A 22,246-nucleotide genomic window follows, 5' to 3' on the forward strand; every position below is an offset into this window, starting at 1 on the left:
ATAGAGTCAAACCATTAAGGAAGTCAGAGGCATTGTTTGTTAATTTTACGGGAAAACTGGTGGGCCAGAAAGCCTCAAAAAAGACGCTAGCCAATTGGATAAAACTGTGCATACTGGAGGCTTATAAAGTCATGGATCATCAACCTCCAGACAGTCTCCGAGCACATTCAACCAGAGCAACGACTACTACCTGGGCTTACAGGGCTGGAGCTTCGCCTCTGGAGATCTGCAGAGCGGCTACCTGGAAGAACCTGGGGACCTTTGCACGTCACTACAGACTGGATCGATTATCTGCTTCAGATCAGGATTTTGGAAGGAAAGTCCTACAAGCAGTCAGCCCACCCTAAGGTTGGTGATGTTAATTTCTTTGTTATCATCTCGAAGTGTACCTGTCCTGGAGTGTTATGGAAAAACCAGGAATTAGCAAACCTGGTAAGACTATTTTTAGTAACACTCCAGGACAGGTGGGGGTAACCCACCCTCTTCTTCTATTTCTCTGTTCAAAATAATGTATAAACATAACTGGACGTATAGAAATCGATTATATGATTTAGCAGGAGGGAGGCGGTTAGACCTGTTTTAGTTTGTTTCTTGGATACATACTGCCGGACTGCTGTGGTTACGTTAAAGATATAGAGAGGCTCATGGATGTTTTCTGTTTCCTGGGAGGAGCCAAGTCTCGAAGTTTACCTGTCCTGGAGTGTTACTAAAAATAGTCTTACCAGGTTTGCTAATTCCTGGTTTCCGCCGTATAAGACGCACTTTTTCTCCCCCAAAAATAGGGAGAAAAAGTCCCTACGTCTTATACGGCTAAGGCAGGGAATCTCCAACTTGCGAACGCCCGCCGATATGAACCGCTGACCCGCCGCCATTGGGGATTCCCTGCCTGTGTGTGTGCTCGCTGTGCCTGGCTCCCCTGCGTGCTTAAGGTGTTCTCCTCTAATTTCCTCCTGCCCCCTCCATGTGTGCATCTCCCCAGTCCCCCCCGCGCGTGTCTCCGATATCTCCGAGGTAAAGCCTTCCTCCCTCCGGGTCTGCAGCTGCAGCGGCTTACCTCATACATACCGCCGCAAAGACTGCAGACACCCGGCTACTCCATGTGTTTCCTCTACTGCGCGGCTTGTACTGATTGCGTCATCAGTACAAGCCGCGCAGTAGAGGGAACACATGGAGTAGCCGGGTGTCTGCAGTCTTCGCGGCGGCATGTATGAGGTAAGCCGCTGCAGATGCAGACCCGGAGGGAGGAAAGCTTTACCTCGGAGATATCGGAGACACGCGGGGGGGGGGGGTGTAGGGGGGGGGGGATGCACACATGGAGGGGGCAGGAGGAAATTGGAGGGGGACACCTTAAGCACGCAGGGGAGCTAGGCACATGCCACATGGGGGAAACAGGACTGATGGGGAGAGGGACACATGGGGAGGACACAGACTGACACAGGAGGACACAGAGTGACACAGGCGGACACATGGGGAGAGGGACACAGACTGACACAGGAGGACACATGGGAAGAGGACACAGACTGACACAGGAGGACACATGGAGAGTCTGACACAGGAGGACACATGGGGAGACTGACACAGGAGGACACATGGGGAGACTGACACAGGAGGACACATGGGGAGACTGACACAGGAGGACACATGGGGAGACTGACACAGGAGGACACATGGGGAGACTGACACAGGAGGACACATGGGGAGACTGACACAGGAGGACACATGGGGAGACTGACACAGGAGGACACATGGGGAGACTGACACAGGAGGACACATGGGGAGACTGACACAGGAGGACACATGGGGAGAGTGACACAGGAGGACACATGGGGAGAGTGACACAGGAGGACACATGGGGAGACTGACACAGGAGGACACATGGGGAGACTGACACAGGAGGACACATGGGGAGACTGACACAGGAGGACACATGGGGAGACTGACACATGGGGAGACTGACACAGGAGGACACATGGGGAGACTGACACAGGAGGACACATGGGGAGACTAACACAGGAGGACACATGGGGAGACTGACACAGGAGGACACATGGGGAGAAGGGGCAGTCAGGACACATGTGGGAGACAGGCAGACAAGGTGCACATGGGGAGAATGGACACAAAGGACACATATGGGAGACAGGACACATGGGGAGACGGACACAGGAGGACATATGAGGAGAAGGGGCAGTCAGGACACATGAGGGAAACAGGACACAGAGGGAGACAGGCAGACAGGGTACACATGGGGGAGACAGGCGGACAGGTACTCATGGGGAGAAGGGGCACACTGGACACATAGAAAAACACATGGGGCATACAGCAGGACAGATGGGGCACACAGGAAGAGACATGAGGTACACAGGAGCACACAACATGTACAAGACGCTCCTGGAACATGGACGCACCAGGTTTAGTAAAAAAATTTTCCTGGTTTTTGCCCTCTAAATTTGGGTGCGTCTTATATTCCGGAGCGTCTTATACGGCGCGAAATACGGTAATTGCCAAACTTTTGGCTTTTAAGCTCCTTTAAAACCCCTTTTATCCTTTTGGCGCCTCTGTTCTCTCCCATATAAATGGTAGAGTTGGTTGTGTCAGTTCGGGTGCCAGCTAATTTATGTACCAAGAAAAAAATCTTGAATTGATACTAAATCAATTATTCTTAAGAGGCACTGTTGACATAGAGTACAATGCAGCATCAGATGCAAAATGGGGGTTGATCAGAGAGCACCCTTCAAGGAAAAAGCACAGACAACGGGAGCCCCGATGGTGCAGTATGTCACATGTAGTAATGGAATGTCACATGTAGCGATCAGTATGTAGCAATGGAATACTCACAAAGTAGGGTTGCAGCTGGACAATAAACCAATGCAGGCAGGTGGAGATACACAACCCCGACTCCACTCAGGTGTCCAGATAAGCTGGACACGGTCATGCTCTTAGAGAGACAAAGACTGGAATGTTCCCAATGTGACAACCAGACTAACCAGAACACCTCTCAACCAGAACACCTCTCCTCACAGGAGGGTGGGTAACACAAAGTGGGAATGAGGCACCCAAAATATGATAAAACTGTGTTAAAAACAGATAAAAAGAGTCAATGCATAAGATGACTGATTTCCTTCCCTTGACTTACCAGCGTTCTTTCTGTTGCACCAGATTGACTGGTCTATTTGTAAATACAAGAAAACTCTTACCAGACATCTTGTTAATGCCGCTCGAGCATTGATAGCATGGCAGTGGAAATCCCCAGACCCTCCCATGGTCCAGGATTGGCTTCGTGAGGTGGATCGAATTCAAAATATGGAAGATTTAACCACAACAATCCAGGGGCGGTAGGAACAATTCTGGAAGACCTGGTTCGGCTGGTTTGATCATCGGATCATTACCTATCATTTATAACTTAGGTTGCTGACTTTTCATACTGACTAAGGGCTGTTGGGAATACTTGGGGCAGCGCCCTCCCTTTGGGGGTAAGTACCTGTTTTGTGGCAGTCTTCTGGTTTGGTCCGTGTCCTCTCCATCCTTATTTTTCCTCTTCTTCTTTTCGCCTCCCTTTTCTCGTGTCTCTTTTCTTCCATCCTCCGGAATACAGTTACAATTTTGCTTGTGTTAAAATGGATGGCGATACTGATTGCCCTAGTCCCTCAGGTTTTGGTCCTCTGGCACTCATTCCCAATGGTATTCCTGCTACCTGGACACCCTGTCACATGTTTCCTATAGGGGTCAGGGCGTTATCTGTGTCACATTTCTTCCCCTCTGGGAATGGGGCCACAGGTTGGATAATGTCAACTAATTTTGAGATTGGGTGCAATTAGATGTTCCTACTGTTTTTAAAAAAGGAAGGGAGGGCAACCCCCTCAACATTCTATCACTACATTGGCTTATCTGATCACTGATTTGGTTAGCCTGGACCCTAGTTCTTAATGTACAGTTACTCAAATCTTTTGTCTACATATATATGTCTCTGGAGGCTCGATAAAACCCTGTATTTCCTTTCTTTTGATAATTGTATCCATGCTGTCTTTATCTCTGTTGTAAACTTTTTTTGGAAAATAAAATTAAATAAAAGAATCTTAAAAAAAACAGATAAAGGGAAAAAGGATGAGGCAGCCTCAATGATGACAATTCGTGTGAGAACAAATCATTTTAATATGCACTTGCAACGCATTTCATGGGTCTGTGCCCGCTTCCTCAGGCCAAATAAAAGTGCCAGACAAGAAAATGAGACAGGAGAACGGCGCCTCTCTCCTAGCTCATTTACATGTCTGGCACTTTTATTTGTGCCACCTCATCCTTTTTCCTTGTATCTGTTTTTAACACAGTTTTATCCTGTCCTCTGCCCTTCTTTCACCCTTAATGCAACATCAGAAACACTTCCTATATCTATATATTGCTCTATATTGGTATGTACTCCCACCTTCCCCATGGTGCTGTAACGATTGGTGTCAGCACACAGAGAGAATCTGACTATTGATGATCTGCAGAATCATCAACAATACAGATGTATACCTGATTATGGATGATCTGCAGAATCACCAATAATACAAGTATGACTAACCTCTGGACACCTAATGAAGTGTAAGTGTTTGGTGCAACTGTAGGCTGTCTCCCGTGGGGCGGGAGACACAGATAAACTACGGCCAGCGACCACCTGAGGAGCAGGGACTATCTCTTTAAGAGAAGGAGATAGAGATAATCTTGCAGCCAGTGATTCCCTGGTAGACTGGAAATCAGACTGTACTGCAGCCCAGGATTCCCGGATGGATTGGGAATCAGACTGTACTGCAGCCAGGGGACTCCTATGAGATAGAGGCCACTGGCTGTACTGCAGGAAGGACTCTCTGAGGAGCAGAAGGTCCTTGCAGCTAACTGACACCTGGTGGATTAGTATCACGGGTAGTACAGACAGACTGAACAGTCGAGGAATGAGTGAAAGCCAGAAGGGTCGGGCAGGCCAGGTCGGCAACACACGAGCAGATAAGGTACAAAGACAGAAGGCTGATTCGATAACCGGGTACAGGCAAGGTTGGCAACTGGTAGACAGAAAGGCAGAGGTACCGAATCAGAAAGCAAGAGAGAGGTCGACCGAGCCAAAGGTCATAACAGATATCAAGCACATTCCTAGTCTGAGGTGTGAGGTTCTTGGTCTCGACACCCGGGAACTAGTCTAAAGAATAACACAGTATCCTATGCTTGGGTGTGAGGTCCTTGGTCTCAACACCCTGGAACTGGTCTAAAGTATAACACAGCAATGACACAGTAATCCTAAGCTTGGGTGTGAGGTCCTTGGTCTCAACACCCTGGAACTGGTCTAAAGTATAACACAGCAATGACACAGTAATCCTAAGCTTGGGTGTGAGGTCCTTGGTCTCAACACCCTGGAACTGGTCTAGAGTATAACACAGCAATGACACAGTAATCCTAAGCTTGGGTGTGAGGTCCTTGGTCTCAACACCCTGGAACTGGTCTAAAGTATAACACAGCAATGACACAGTAATCCTAAGCTTGGGTGTGAGGTCCTTGGTCTCAACACCCTGGAACTGGTCTAAAGTATAACACAGCAAATGACAAGAGCGGAATCTGGCTAAGTGTGAATTCCCAGGTCCACCTGGTTCTAACGCACTGTAGGATCTGACTGAGGTCTCAGTGCTCACACGTAAGTATTCGCAACGGCAGACAACCAGCAACTGACAAGCAAGATCTATATATACTACAGCGCTCCGCAGCGCCGCCCCCAGCCACTCAGCCAATCAGGAGTTCCGCTGCGATCAGCTGATCGTCCTGATCAGCTGATCGTCCTGATCAGCTGATACCTCTCCTGCTGGCATAAAGGTCCTGTCTTCTGGCGCGCGTGCGCAGCTCTCCATCTGTGTGCACTAGAAGGCCCAGGCCAACCAGACACATGTCGCTGTGCGGAAACCGCCGGTCCGATCGCGGAGACAGCCGCCCCGCCGCCAGAACGCGCGGCGGCATCTCCGCTATTCATTACAGGTGCGCTGCGTAATATGTTGGCGCTTTATAAATACATTAAATAAATAAATGGTGTTTAGCTATTCAGAATGCTCCTCCCAGAGCATTCTGGGAGACCAAATATTTTTTGTACTGGTTTTGGAATGCTCAGTATAAAACACCGGGATCCCCGTAGCTTCTATCTTTTTACTCTCCTAGGCGTCCGCCGCTTTGGTAGCAGTGCCCTCTGTGATGATGTAACTGCATGTCATCACGTGGCGCTGGTACCAATGCGAGGGACACCTGGGAGAGGAAGAAGATAGAAGTTGCAGGGATCCTGGAAGATGAGTTGCTAACCTCTGTGCCCGCTCTTCCCTGCCACTGCAGCCTATACTGAAGGCGCCTGCCTGGCTAACCTATACTGGGCACAACTGTATTGGCTACCTATACTGGAGGCACCTACCTGGCTAACCTATACTGGAGGCACCTACCTGGCTTACCTATACTGGAGGCACCTACCTAGGTAACTGATACTGAGGGCAACTATACTAGCTACCTATACTGGAGGCACCTTCCTGGCTAACCTATACTGGGGGCAACTATTCTGGATACCTATATAGGCAAAACAGAGGCGCCAAAAAGATAAAAATCGCTAAAATGTTTAAAATAAGAAAAGTTAAAGGTGGACTTACCTCCTCCAAGCAGACACAAGATACTGTTGATATTATTCAACAAAAATATTTATTGACATACTCCAGAAAGTGCAACACATTTCGCAGGCATAGCCTGCTTCCTTAGGCTATAACGGAGCGTATAACTCATGCAAGTCTGTCATCAAGCTTAGCGCCTCTGTGGGACTCCCTGAGTCCACCCCTGGTGTAGGGGTGTTGCCTCTTTCTTCCAATCTACAAAGAGTGACTTCTTAATCCTGAATGGGGACAGGTCTAATCTCCCCACCTGACTATTCAGTGGTTGCATGGAGGGGTAACCCTGGTTTGTGAGTATTATTATATACTTGCTTTTTCACATCAATTAACCAGTACATACTACACTATATTGGGCTCCCGGTGTCTCCTCTTTGTGTTCTCTGTACTGGCTACCTATACTGGGGTCACCTATGCCTAGCTACCTATACTGAGGACACCTAGATCTGGATAAGCTATACAGCGGATAGACTTATACATAGACTTATATTTGAATACTGTATATTCTGGCGAATAAGACGTAATTTCTAACTCTTGAAATCTTCTGAAAAGTCGGGGGTCGTCTTATACGCCGGGTGTCTTTGATGCCAGGTGATACACGATGCACATATGGGACATGCTGATGTTTATGCGATGCTGATACGTGATGCACGTACGCGACATGCTGATGATTAATTACCGGGTGCTGGAGATGAGGCAGTCACCACATATGCTGGAGGGAGCTCCTAGCTCAAGCTACAAGGTCTGGGACGCCCAGTGTATGGAAGAAAGATTGCTCTGTGCCCATAAAACATGCCTCTTCCACCCATCTGGCCCTCCCTATCCTGTTACCGCCTCTCAGATGTCGCTGCTGAGGACTGTAGTGAAGCTGCGCAGGCGCACATGTGTGAGATTTGAGAGGCAAAGGAGGAGGTAAATAGGATACAAGAGTGGGCCAGAAGGGTGAAAGAGGCATGTTTTATGGAGACAGCGCAATCTATTCTTCCATACCATTCTGATAAACAGGGAGAGCTGACCAATCCACTTAGGGAGAGGGAGAGTTGACCAATCCAACTATTCAATCACCTGTATACTGTTATATAGTGGGTACCACATACAGTACAGCACCAGTATTCATCCATAGCACCAGTATATGTTTTTTTTTTATTTTTTTATTTGGTGTGCGTTGGAAGAGGCGTAGTCTTATACGGCGAGTATATCCCAAACTCTATACTTTAACTAGAAAAGTTGGGGAGTGGTCTTTTACGCCCGGTCGTCTTATACACGGGAATTTAAAAAATCCACCTTGTGAGGGTCAAATATTGGGGTCGACTTATACACTGGGTCAACTTATATTCAAGTTTATGCAGTAATTAATTGTATGTGTAGTATGGATCATAAATAGAACATTAGTATCAAAGAAGAGTCTCATTCGAATCCTGGCTAGGGTACCTATTCGGTAAGGCGTTCAAGGCAAGAATCCCAAACACTGCATGGTGGCCTCTTGAGCGCGTTCCAGTGGTTGCAGCTCTTGAGCGCCTTCTGTCCGATAGGAGGAAAGCACTATACAAATGTTCAGATTATTATTTTATTATAGTTTGGGTTTGCTTATGTTTTTAATAACCTTGCATAATTCTCTCTCACTTGCAGTTTTAAAACCACACTTTTTGAAGCTATAAAACAAAGCAGAAATAATGACCCTTTAAATTTTCCTGTAGTAAAATCTTATCTCAAGCTGTCTCTCTGTTTCTTGGCTGTTTAAAGGGGAACTGAAGTAAGAGGTATACAGAGGCTGCCATATTTATTTCCTTTTAATCAATACCAGTTGCCTGGCAGCCCTGCTGGTCTATTTCTCTGCAGTAATATCTGAATAACACCAGAAATAAGCATGCAGCTAGTCTTGTCAGATCTGACTTTAAAGTCTGAAACACCTGATCTGCTGCATGCTTGTTCAGGGTCTATGGCTAATAGTATTAGAGGCAGAGGATCAGCGGGGCTGCCAGGCAACTGGTATTGCTTAAAAGGAAATAAACATGGCAGCCTCCATATACCTCTCTCTTCAGTTCCCCTTTAAGTGCTTCAGAAAATAGGACTGTGTTCCACCCAGTGGGTCAAATAGCTCTTTTGCATAGATTAAAAAAAAAAAAAAAAAACTTAAAAAAAAATTAACTCTTCCTGTACTGGAAAACAATATGAGACTCTTTTCGCTACTAATGTTATATTTCTTAGCTGTACTACACATACAATTCATTATCTTATAAGTTTATTTTCGCTTCAGGTTTGCTTTAACCGTTTCAGCACACACATGTTTTTTTTTACCTCAAGCACGGAAGCACTTTTCCCTTGTCAACGCTCCTCCCATTCATTCGCCAATAACTTTCTCACTACTCATCACACATAAATGATCTATATTTTTTTTTTTCACGCCACAAATTCAGCTTTCTGTGAGTGATACTTGTTTTCAGTAATTACTTTTTTCTATGCATTTCATAGAAGAAAAAAAAATACGCAATTTCTCCAATTCCATCCCCTATAGTTTTAAAATAGGCAATGCTACTATAAATAAAACCCACACATTTTATCTGCCCATTAGTCCCAGCTATCACAACATTTAAATTCTGTTCCTATCACCTGTTTAGGGTTTTTTTTTTTTTGTGTCCCGTCAATTGTAAGCCCTTATGTACTAAAATAACAGTAATCTACCCTCATGACATACATATTAACTGCTTGCCGACCGCGTCACGCAATGGGCGTGGCCGCGGCGGCAGCCCCAGGACCGCCTGAAGTCCTGGGGCAGCAGTTTGCAGGAGATCGCGCGCATCCCCTGCTTTGTGGACGGAGCGGAGCTCCGTCTTCAGTCTCCGAGCGGCGATTGCCGAAATCGACGTCTAATTACCGGTACAGCGCTGTGATCTATAGCAGCTCCATTAGCTCAGAGGTTATCCGCTGTCATAGGCTGAAGCCTATGACAGCCGATCACAGTGATTGGTGTGCAGTGGGCACTCCCTCCCTCCCCCTGCCAGCCTAATAAAAAAAAAAAGACATTTTCAATAAAAAAAGTACTTATTTATTATAAATTAACAAACAAACCTGGGGGGGATCAGACCGCACCAACAGAGAGCTCTGTTGGTGGGGAGAAAAGGGGGGGGGGGAAATCACTTGTGTGCTGTACTGTGTGGCCCTGCAGCTTGAGTCCCCAAGGAGACTTTTTATGGAATTTTTTTTTTTTTTTACCTCTGCTTGGTAACTGGGGTGGGGGCTTTGGAATGGATTGATTATATTATTTATTTATTTATTTTTGAATATAAAAAATATGTGGTATGTAATTTAACTTTTCACCTCTAGATGGCAATAGAAACTTTCCCTGGATTGCCAGGAAGTGTTTAATTTTTTTATTTTTCACTCACAATCTTTATTCTGAATGGACATGGCCCCTGAACAGGATCATGTCCACTTATTACACACACTGCGATTGGTACAGAGAAGCCGTGCTTCCCTTCCCCAACCGACACAGGAAACCGCGGGGTGCGCAGGGCCGTGGCCACGTGCATGCGCGCACCGCTGCTCAAACACTGCATGCGCATATGTGTCCAGATAGACTTGAGCGCCACCTATCTGGACGGGAATACTCGTCCAGATAGGCTGAACTGGTAATAGAGGCACTGTATGGACACACAGTAAAATACAGTAAATTATTCAGGATAGCCACTTTTTCATTCATTTTCCTGGTTTCAGCATCAGAAACACTTCCTATATCTATATATTGTTGCATATTGGTATGTAGCCCCGTCCTCCCATTGATGCTTAGCCCAGGCTGCTTAGCTATGCGGAGTTCTCCTCCTAGAGCATTCTGGGAGACCAGGCATTATTTTTCACTGGCTTCGGAGCTCTCTTTAAACAAACATTCCGCAGAGCTGCACCTGACAGAACCAAATAAGACCCCATCTGTAAATCTGTGTGAGGACTGGGCGAACTCTGACTAATAATTTTATAAATGAATATTGTAAAATAAAAAATTGTTATTAATTACATTATTTTTACTACAATTACTCTTTAAATGTATTTCTCTCTCTCTCTCTCTCTCTCTTTCTCTGTCTCTCTTTTAGGGACAGCACAATAAGCACACAGCTAGAGAAGCGCCTGTCAGATGCTCGCTTAGAGCTCGCAAGCCTGCAGCAGGAAGAGCGGAGCCTGCAGAGAGAGCAGAAGAAAGCGGATACGCATAAAAAAATGACTGAATTCTGAGCCCCTGTGTGCTCATTTCTTTCTACCTGTGCATCAGGCTGTACATTGCTTCCGTTCTGTACCATTTTGTTTCTGAAACTGAGAATAAACAAGTTTTTTTTAATATTGTTGGCAGTCCAAGTTCTGGAGTGTCTCCTGCCCACACCTGTGCCTGTGACACGGTCTGACGCCCTCTCACCCCATTTCCTCTCAATCTTTGTGGCAAGGGCGTGTCATCACCACAGTCAGTTTCCTGTTAGGGCAAGCTTTGAATTCTCCTCATTTAGCGTATGTTGGAATTTTAGCAGTTTTTGTAATAATCCAGTCAGCAGCCCCAATTTCTTAACTCATCCTACTCCTCGCGTAATTTTTTTTTTTTTTTTATCAACATCAAACAGTCTAGTCATCTCTGCCTGCTGAGCCACCTGTTCCGGAGAAAGTACACCGTTATCGGCTTTGTCTATCTCGCACCTCGTGCATTTGCCTCATGTTCGACTGAAAACCTTCATCTTCAACCTTTTACTTTCTTTAGATTTGTGAGGCCGAGCTCTGAGGCACACAAACGAATTGTCAGAATTCAGGCTTCCGCCTTTAAGATTCCATAGATATTTGGTAGACAGCAGGACTCTTATACTTCACCGGTGGATTGCAGAGGAGGTGGTTGTTGGCGATCAACTTCAAGCTCAATGGCTGATTGAGATTGTTGTTCTTCTGAAGGTAAGACCATCACGGGGGCAAGTTTTTAAGGTTTTGTTTGACAGTCCTTCGTCAAGTCACCAATGTTGGCCTCTTAAGGGTTGTTTTCATGATTACTCATGAAGGACACGGTTGTCGAACTCCAGTCTTCGGGGGCCGGGGTCCTCACACATTTTTGACATAGCTCAAATTAATTGATGGGACAGAATACGGAAAAGTGTGGATCATCAAGCCGATCACATTTCTCTAATTCTCATTCCACTGAGGACTGGAGTGTTTAGGGTGGACTAAGAAATGTGGTCCACTTGATAAACCACACCCTGATTCAGTCCCATCTATTAAAATGTGTGAGGACCTCGGCCGAGGACTGGTGTTGTACAGCCCTGAAGGAGGTCACCACAGTGTTTACCTTTACTGAACTGGCCTACACAAGGTATTGCTGCTGGGTTGTCCATTTGGAAAGGAAGATCTAGGTGATGGTCATGGACATGTGGATAATTTTGAGTTATTGTTATTTATTTCTTTGTTATGCAGCTTTGAAGTTGCACCAATCAAATACACAATGTAATCACTTTGATTGGAACATTTCTAAGCTGCCTACATTTTCATCATGGATGTTAGCAATAGCCGAAGCTCAAATTAGAAAAAAAAAGAGGTAATGTGGCCACCGGTAATAGCTGTTGCCCAAATTACATGTCCCCCGAGTTGCGACAACTCAGAGGAGGAATAGTATTAATGTCAACCAGGAGTTTGCCTGAAGCTGAGTGATCCATCTGTCTGCTTCACCCTGTGCTGAAATTTGGCTGTGGCCATTTCAAATGTACGCCACTACAGGCCTACCAAACATTAATGGTTCTGCCACTCGAACATGCTGAAACCAGAGCAGGAGATTTGGGTGCAGCACAGGAGATTTGGGCGCAGCCGGCGCCACCATAGGCCATAATAGGAATCACGACTATAGCAGGCACAGGGAGTAATTTCAGCGCCGTCAGAAGACGGAGCTGAAGTTATTTTAAAACATAATAATTCGGCTTCCAGCAATTGCTGGAAGCCAAATTATTTCGTTCCCCACCATCAATGGCGACCTGGAGGGGGAATAGTAGTTAATACGGCCGGGACTTGTTAAGCTGCAGGATCAGCCATTTACTGGCTGAATCCTGCGCCCAAGTCTCCAGCGCTGTTCTCTCGTACGCCTGCCACTACCCCAAAAAGGTTATACAGAACGCTGCTGTTCAGACATAGCTTTTTAGTCAGTCATTGTTATTTTGATTATTCTGGATTTATATAGCACCGAGATCTTCTGCTGCACTTTACATAGTACATAGTCATGTCACTGACTGACTGTCCTCAGAGGAGCTCACAATCTAATGCCTACCATAGTCTAATGTCCTACCATATTATCATTGTGTTTATATAGCACTGACATCTTCTGCTGCTCATTACACAGTACATAGTCATGTCACTGACTGCCCTCAGAGGAGATCGCAATCTAATCCTACTATAGTCCTAGACTAATATCCTACCATATTATTATTATTATGTATTTATATAGCACTGACATCTTCCACAACGCTTACAGGGCACATAGTCATGTCCCTGACTGTCCTCAGAGGAGCTCACAATCTTATCCCTGTCATAGTCTAATGTCCTACTATATTATCATTATGTGTTTATATAGGACTGACATCTTTTGCAGCACTTTCCAGAGTGCACAGTCATGTCACTGACTGTCCTCAGAGGAGCTCACAATCTAATCCTACCATAGTCAATGTCTAGTGCCCTACCATATAAATATGTATTTATATAGCATTGCCATCTTCTGCAGCACATTACAGAGTGCATAGTCATGTCACTGACTGTCCTCAGAGGCACTCACAATCTAATCCTACCATAGTCATAGTCTAATGTCCTACCATATTGTTATTATGTATTTATATAGCACTGACATCTTCTGCAGCACATTACAGAGTACATAGTCATGTCACTTAACAAATCATCCATCTTTCATAATTCCAGCCTGTTTGTTGTTTATAGAAACATTTGCTATGTACTGAATCGCTATATACAATTTTTATTTTGGTTGAATACAATTTGACAATCCATCACACACTATCAAATTCTTGGTAAAGTTGGTCTGAATTTTCCAACATATAAACTACACACATATAGATCAGCGCCACTTATAGAATAGCTGCTGAAAAAGGAACTAGCCCAGAGTTCAAAATAATAGATCAAGCAGGTAAATCAGTGTTATAAGATAACAACCACAGTTCATCAGGCTGAGATAAGCACCCACACTACAAGGCAATATATGGCTCGATCATCAGTCCCAAACCAGGAGTCACAGTTCTTCAATGGCATAGATTACACCTTCATGGAATTATCCATTATCCATATCATCAAGAATAAAACAGAATGGAACAAATGCTCTAAGTGTAAACCGTTTTAATTCCACGTGGATCAATAAACACAGCATAAAATTGAATCAAATTAATTAGAACTCACATACAGGGCTTTATAGCATAGGTAAAAAGCACAAGTAGAATGCACTCTATAACACAGTTTGGACAAGCAAAAGGAATGGTGCCATTAGTCTCCTTGGTGACTAGTTTCACTGACTGGCATCAGCAGGGGATTCATCTGCAGATCAGACAATCATCTGAAGATCCATCCTGGTGGATCTGATCTGCAGATGAATGCCCATTAAACATGGTGTGTATGAGGATCTGCAGATATCGTAGATATGAATGCATTTTGCAGGAACCGATCTTTTGCAGATACTGATCTGTTGCATGTGTACAGCATCGTTGTGTGCAGCATCTTGAAAAGATTTTTATCTGATGTGTGTACTCAGCGCAATAGAATAGACTGTGTAGAGCAGGGGTCTCAAACTCGCGGCCCACGGGCCATTTGCGGCCCTCGATACAATATTTTGTGGCCCTCGCCGGCAAAAGCTTCCTTATAGTTCGCTTCAGTGCTCCCAAGTAATCCGCCGCATCCCCGCCGCTAAACGAGGGCTGCAGAGCACGCAAATCGCACGGGGGCAATCCGCCAGCATTTCCTGGAAGGGGCAGAGCTTTCAGCTTCAGCTCTGCCCCTCTTGACCTCGTTTTGCGGCGGGGACGCGGCGGATTACTTGTAATGGGAGCACTGAAGCGTACTATAGGGTAAAATATTTTGCTTCAGTGTGAATTTGAATTTGAAATAAAAATCAATGCAAGGGACGGTGGGGACGCTGATTGTTAAATCCCTTATGCGGCCCAGCCTCATCCTGACTTTGCCTCCTGCGGCCCCCAGGTAAATTGAGTTTGAGACCCCTGGTGTAGAGTATGGCTCTCATACTACATGGAAGGGGGTAAAATTGGTCTGTGATCTTTCATTTTCCAAAGACTTTTATCTCAAGTGTGTACTTAGCATTAGGGTGCATAAACACTTCCAATTTTGATTGGTTAATGACTGGCCAAGTTCACCACCTCTGTGTAGTATGAGGGTCAACAGATGTTGAATACTTTATGCAGATTGTGTAGGCAAACCCTCATGTGTCATGGAAGTGGTAAAACAAGCCAATCAAAATTGGATTTGTGTGTGCACCCTTAACCCTTCCCCCCCCCCCAAATTAAACAGCCATGTAGAGCAATGAAGGAAGGCGGGTGCTGTGACAGATACGTGTATTAGCAAGCTGCATGGAAGTTGGGGTCATGGCATTACTGAAGGTTCCATGACTATACAGGGGAAGACGCTCACTGATGTGTGGGGGGCATGGCTATACTGTGGAGCCATGGTCATTGCTATGAATAGAGCAGCACAGTGGCATAGTGGTTAGCAGGGCCGGGCCGAGGCATAGGCTGGAGAGGCTCCAGCCTCAGGGCCCAGTGTAGGAGGGGGCGCAGAATTCATTCAGCTGTCATTCCTAATTGTGTTTGAAGCAGAAAGAAATAAGAAAAGGGGATACATGGCAGTGACTGCAAGCCAGATAATTAGATATTAAGGTGTTGGGGAGGTTGTGGGCCTCTTAATCTAATAGCAATCAGTGTGTGACGGCTGGAGTGGGAGGGATGGAGGGGCGCACTTTGGTGTCTCAGCCTTGGGTGCTGGAGGACCTTGTCCCGGCTCTGGTGGTTAGAAATCTCGACTTGCAACTTTGGGTCCCCGTCTTCCCCACCTGAACTCAGAACTTCCTCTCTGATCTTAAAGATAAGCAACAGCAGCATGGTAGCGTATTGGTTAGTGCTCTTTCGCCTCCCTGGTTCAAATCCCAGCCAGGTCAACATCTGCAAGGAGTTTGTATGTTCTCCCCGTGTCTTCATGGGTTTCCTCCGGGCACTCCGGTTTCCCTTCACATCCCGAAAACTTACAGATAAGTTAATTGGCTTCCCCCTAAATTGGCCCTAGACCTACATGCACTACACGATATATACAGTGCTACCCATAATTATTCATACCCCTGGCAAATTTTGACAGTTACTTTTATTCAACCAGCAAGTACATTTTTGATGGGGGATGACATAGGTGTCTCCCACAAGATAATATGATGATGTACAAGAGGCATTATTGTGGAAAGAAAAAAAAACATTTCTCAGCTTTTATTTACATTTGAGCAAAAAGTGTCCAGTCCAAAATTATTCATACCCTTCTCAATAATCAATAGAAAAGCATTTATTAGCTATTACAGCAATCAAACACTTCCATAATTGCAGACCAGCTTTTTGCATGTCTCCACAGGTATTTTTGCCCATTCATCTTTAGCAGTGAACTCCCAATCTTTTAGGTTGAAGGGTCTTCTTGCCATCACCCTGATCTTTAGCTCCCTCCACAGATTCTTGATTGGAGTCAGGTCACTCCAAAATGTTAACCACTTCGCCGCCCGGGTACAGTATATCTACGCTCCTTTGGACTTCAGTCCCCCGCCCGGAGCGTAGATATACGCACCGCTGCCGCCTCTGTCCGCGCTCCCGCTCGCACTCCCGCGATCGTGCACGCCGCTGCCCGCTCACCCGGAGATCAATGAACGGGAAAATACATTCCCGTTCGTTGATCTCTGCCCCCGCAATGATCAGCATGCTTCTACGAGAAGCAGCCGATCATTGTGAAAAAACTCAGTTTCCCAGCCTCCCTTCCTGCAAGCGTCCTTCCGACGCTTGTAGGACGCCTGTAAAAAAAATGTGGCCATCTTGTGGCCAAAAAGTAATACTACACCCAAAAACATTTTTCACACACAAATAAATAATTATCACTATTAATTTTAACTCCCCAATTGTTACCAATATTTTTTTTGTAATATTAAAATAAATTAAAAAAATTACAATAAAAAAAAAAACTTAAATAGTTACCTTAGGGACTGAACTCTTTAAATATTTATATCAAGAGGGTATAACACTGTTACTTTATAAATTATGGGCTTGTAATTAGGAATAGACGCAAAACTGAAAAAAATGCACCTTTATTTGCAAATAAAATATTGGCGCCAAACATTGTGATAGGGACATAATTTATACGGTGTAATAACTGGGACAAATGGGCATATAAGTTACATGGATTTTAATTATAGTAGCATGCATTATTTAAAAACTATAATGGCGGAAAACTGAAAAATGTTTTTTTCCCAAATGTTTTCCCATTAAAACACATTTAGAATAAAATAATTCTTGGCATAGTGTCCCACCTAAAGAAAGCCTAATTGGTGGTGAAAAAAACAAGATATAGTTCATTTTATTGTGATAAGTAATGATAAAGTTATAGGCGAATTAATGTAAGGAGCGCTGAAAGGAGAAAATTGCTCGGATGCTGAAGGGGTAAAACCCCTCAGTTGTGAAGTGGTTAATTTAGTTGTCTGCTAACCATTTCTTCACCACTTTTGCTGTGTGTTTTGGGTCATTGTCATGCTGAAATGTCCACTGGTGCCCAAGGCCAAGTTTCTCTGCAGACTGCCTGATGTTGTCGTTGAGTATCCTCATGTATTGCTCTTTTTTCATGGTGCCGTTTACTGTGATTAGGTTCCCTGGTCCATTGGCTGAAAATCACCCCCAAAGCATTAGGTTCCCACCACCATGTTTGACAGTGGGAATGGTGTTCTTTGGGTTGAAGGCTTCTTCTTTTTTACTCCAAATGAAGGAAACATCATTGTGACCAAACAATTAAATTATTGTTTCATCTGAACATAACACAGAAGACCAGAAGTCACCTTCTTTGTCCAGATGAGCATTTGGAAAGGCCAAGCAAGCTTTTGTGCCCCTTATCTGGAGAAGTTGCGTCCTACTTGGTCTGCATCTGTGGAACCCAGCAGTGTGCAGTGTTCTTTGGATTGTCTGCCTTGAGACATTGCCACCAGCAGAGCCCAGATTCACCAGGATGGCATTGGTGGTGATCCTTGGATTCTTTTTCACCTCTCTCACTATCCTCCTGGCCAGCACAGGTGTCACTTTTGGCTTCTGACCACATCCTCTGAGATTTTGCAAAGTTGGAACATCTTGCATTTTTTAATAATACTTTGCACTGTAGCCACTGGAACTTGAAAACATTTAGGGCTCGTTTCCACTTGTGCGGCATGCGTCTCGCAGACGCACGCCGGCACTGAGCGGGTGGGCGGGATCGCAGGCGAATGGGAATCACAGCCTCCGCTGCGAATTCTGCGAGGAGTTCCGGCCAAATTGCGACCGCAAGCGATTCGGCCGGTGGCGCCGTTATACCCTATGGCAGAGTTTCTCCGCGCGATTTGCCTGCGGGGAAACTCTGCGGATTCACGGCGGAAACCGCAATAGTGGAAACAGGCCCTTAGAAATGGCCTTCGTAGCCCTTTCCTGACTTGTGAGCAGCCACAATGCGCAGCCGCAGGTTCTCGCTGAGCTCCTTTCTCTTAGCCATGACTGTCCACAAATCAACTGCAGAGGGCTGCTGTTTTTTACCTGTTGAGTTGATTAAAACCGCTGTTCCCAGTTAATCAGGGCAATTAGGATGCTTTAGAACAGCTTGGACTATTTGGAATGGTATAAAACTTTGGATTTTCCCACCGACTATTTTGGACTGGACACTTTTTGCTAAAAATGTAAATAAAAGCTGACAATTTTTTCCCCCACAATAATGCCTCTTGTACATCATCTTATTATCTTTTGGGAGATACCTATGTCATTTTACCCTCAAAAAAGGTACTTGCTTGTTGAATAAAAGTAACTTAAAGTCAAAATTTGCCAGTGGTATGAATAATTATGGGCAGCACTGTACATAGCCATATGGCTGTGGTAGGGATTAGATTGTGAGCCCCTCTGAGGGACTAAGTGACAAGACAATATACTCTGTACAGCGCTGCTTTAGTAGTCTGTGCTATATAAATACTAAATAATAATAATGAGTAGAGGGATGTTGTGCATATTTTAATGAGGGTGTGGGAAGTCACAGCAGACATGATTAGTAAAAAAATGGACAATATTAACTACTTTGAGAAATTTAATTGTATGCAATTTTTGCAACTTGAAATTGGATCAAATTTCTCAGCTTCTGCATTTGATTGGTCAAAATACAAGCCCAAAAATAGTGTAAAATGTGCATCCACTCTACACTATTAGCATCTAATTAACCATTTCCAGTTACTTGCTACTAGACAACAAAGGTTTATAGAACAATAGTGAAAATAACATAATAAATAAAATTGCTTGATTTTTTACAATATTTTATCACTGGTGGTGACATCTTTAGTTCTGCCAGGTGATCTGTACGGAATGTTCGTTACTGAGAGTTCTATGCACATAGGGAGATGCTGCTTGCTTGGCAGCTGGAAAAATGTTATTTCCCACAATGCAACGAGGTTTACAGACAGCAAACTGTCAGGACCATGGTCATGACATCACACTGTGGGAGGAGTCTCATCACAATAATTAAGAAATATATATATATTTGGTCATGTTTATTAAACAAAAAAACAAACAAAAAACTATTCAATAATAAATCTTTGTGCAGGAAAAGTAAGTGAATTCTTAGGATTATTTTAAAATTAAACCAACTTCTCTTTAAAATAATGTTTCAGCACGATTGAAAAATGAACAAGATTAGTAGAAAAAGTACTATCAAAATTATTTTGTATATTTTCTTGCTTGCTTGGGGTGTAAAAGGCATTTTATTGACAATGGCCAAAATACAATTAACTTTTCTTCTGAAAAGTTAATTGTATCATAAATACATCTTGTATTTAAAAGAACTTTTCAGCATTTCGCATTTTAAAAAGTAACTAAAAGTAGTTGAAAAACTACCAAAATAATTGTGAGTATTTCCTTGCTTTCTGGTGGTTTGAAATGGATTTAATTTACAAGTTGTGAAAATGTAATTACCAAGGAGAAAACCCAGGTGAAAAAGTTAATTGTATATGGGCCTTCCTGGTGGATCTGATCTGCAGATGAATGTCCTTAAACAAGGTGTGTATGATTTCTCCAGATATCATAGACTATGAAAGCATTTTGCAGGAACTGATCTTTTGCATGTGTACAGCATCTTTAGAAAGACCAGTCTTTCAAAACTCCCTGACAAACCTCTGTGACAGATACATTCCTCATTTTGCAAAGTTTTTTTATCTGATGGGTGTACTCAGCTGAATAGAATAGACTGTGTAGGAATGGCTCTCATACTACATGGAAGGTGGTAAAATTTGTCTGTGATCTTTCATTTTTCAAAGACTTTTATCTCATGTGTGTATGTAGATTGTCTTTGCATTGTGTGTCTGTGTGTGCCACACTAAGCATGAACAACAGAGAGAGGATAAGATAACTGTCTGAGGACTAGGGAAACAAAATTGAGGAAAAATATCAACAATCTCAAGGTCACAAGTCTATCTTCAGAGATCTAGATTTGCCATTGTCCACAGTGCATAACATTATCAAGAAGTTTGCAACCCATGGCACTGTAGCTAATCTCCCTGGGCATGGATGGAAGAGTAAAAATTGACGAAAGGTTGCAACGCAGGATAGTCCGGATGATGGATAAGCAGCCCCAAACAAGTTCCAAATACATTCAAGCTGTCCTGCAGGCTCATCAGCGTCAGTGCAAATAATGAAACGCTATGGCAGGAGACCCAAGAGGACCCCCTTGCTTGACACAGAGACATAAAAAAGCAAGACTACAGTTTGCCAAAATGTACTTGAGTAAGCCAAAATCCTTCTGGGAAAACATCTTGTGTACAAATGAGACCAAGATAGAGCTTTTTGGTAAAGCACATCATTCTACTGTTAATCTAAACCGGGACGAGGCCTACACAGAAAATAACAGTACTTACAGTGAAATATAATGATGTTTTGGGGTTGTTTTGCTGCCTTTGGCACTGGATGCCTTGAATGTGTGCAAGGCATCATGAAATCTGAGGATTACCAAAGGCTTTTGGGTTGCACTGTAGAGTTCAGTGTCAGAAAGCTGGGTTTGCGTCCGAGATCTTGGGTATTCCAACAAGACAATGACCCCAAACATACGTCAAAAGGCACACAGACATGGATGTCAACAAAGCGCTGGAGAGTTCTGAAGTGGCCAGCAGTGAGTCCAGATCTAAATCTTATTGACCTCCTGTGGAGAGATCTTAAAATTGCTGGTGGGAAAAGGTGGCCTTCCAATAAGTAAGACCTGGAGCAGTTTGCAAAGGAAGGCCTTGTTCACATTATAAATAGCCAGCACTATCGCAAGCGCTGATTGATTTATTGAGCGATTTTGAAAGCGCTTTTCTAAGCGCCTTCAAAGAGATTTTCGCTTAAAAAAACGTTTTTCTAAGCGCTTTTGTGTAGCTATTTTCTTCTCACTTCGTGACGTCCGTCAACGCTTTTCTGTAGCGTTTTTTTTTTTTTTTCACTTCTTGACCTCCGTTTTTCACTTCCTGACGTTAGTCAGGAAGTGAACTTTGCCCCAGAAATTAATAAATACAATGTACTGTATTTATGTAAAGAGAAGAACCGAGAGCCAAAATATAGTGTAGGAGGTTATGATAATGGGAAGATAAAAACAGAGTACAATATTATACTCACAAACATGGGTTACCTCCAGGTAACCACTATATAAGCAGGTGAGGAGATTAGCCTGTCCCCACTCAGGATTAAGAAGTCGCTCTCTGTAGATAGGAAAAAAGATGGGGTATCCCCCTCCACCAAGGGTGGATATTCAATATGACTATGCCTGCGAAACGCGTTGCGACTAACCCCCGGAGTGTACCAATAAATTTAATTTGTTCAAAATACACAGCTTGTTGTGTCTACTTGCTGGAGGTAAGTCCACCACTGCCTCCTCAGCAACTTTTAAACTTTTTAAATAGTGTTTTTATTCTTTTGGCGCCTCTGTTCTTGTCACAATGTATTGTATTTATTCATTACAAACACTTGAGAAATCCCTTTTCAAAGCGCTTAGTAATTTCCCTATCCTTTCTATTGACTCGCAAACGCTCTGAAAATGGTGGAGGAGCCGCGTTTGAGATTGGATAGAAAGCTCATCGCTTATGTGAGAACACTCAATAAACTAACATTGCACAAGTGCTTTTAAGGTGATTTTTAAAAACGCCAGCGCTAAAAAAAACCCGAAATTGCCCCTAATTTGAACAATGATACGCATACGAAGCTCAGACCCCCCCACTTACCGACACAAACGCATGTGTGCAACCGTTACAGGCATAAGAGTTTGTCCAACAATTTAAAGACAATTTGGTACCCATTATGGAGGATAGTATGTAGTAGCCAAAT

The 22,246-nt window shown here is 44.0% G+C and overlaps 2 protein-coding genes across 3 annotated transcripts in view; both read left to right on the forward strand.

Moving 5' to 3' along the window:
* Positions 1-10,982, forward strand: part of ZGPAT (zinc finger CCCH-type and G-patch domain containing) — a 46,145-nt gene extending 35,163 nt beyond the window's left edge. Inside the window, exons 7-8 of one of the 2 annotated variants that reach the window (XR_011025308.1) lie at positions 3,157-3,470; positions 10,739-10,821. Coding sequence is in view for 1 of the 2 variants with exons in the window: in XM_068263498.1 (XP_068119599.1) it covers positions 10,739-10,877 (139 nt within the window). In the remaining variant the exon portion in view is untranslated. Of the gene's footprint in view, positions 1-3,156; positions 3,471-10,738 lie in introns of both variants that reach the window. The other variant, XM_068263498.1, reaches the window with a different exon arrangement.
* Positions 10,983-11,062: 80 nt separating this feature from the next.
* The window catches only part of LIME1 (Lck interacting transmembrane adaptor 1), a 34,092-nt gene continuing 22,908 nt past the window's right edge, over positions 11,063-22,246 (forward strand). The window contains exon 1 of the mRNA XM_068263499.1: positions 11,063-11,573. The gene's annotated coding sequence lies outside the window, so the exon portion shown is untranslated. The remainder of the gene's footprint in view (positions 11,574-22,246) is intronic.

The sequence above is a fragment of the Hyperolius riggenbachi genome, chromosome 12 (assembly GCF_040937935.1).
Source record: "Hyperolius riggenbachi isolate aHypRig1 chromosome 12, aHypRig1.pri, whole genome shotgun sequence".
Classification (NCBI taxonomy): domain Eukaryota; kingdom Metazoa; phylum Chordata; class Amphibia; order Anura; family Hyperoliidae; genus Hyperolius; species Hyperolius riggenbachi.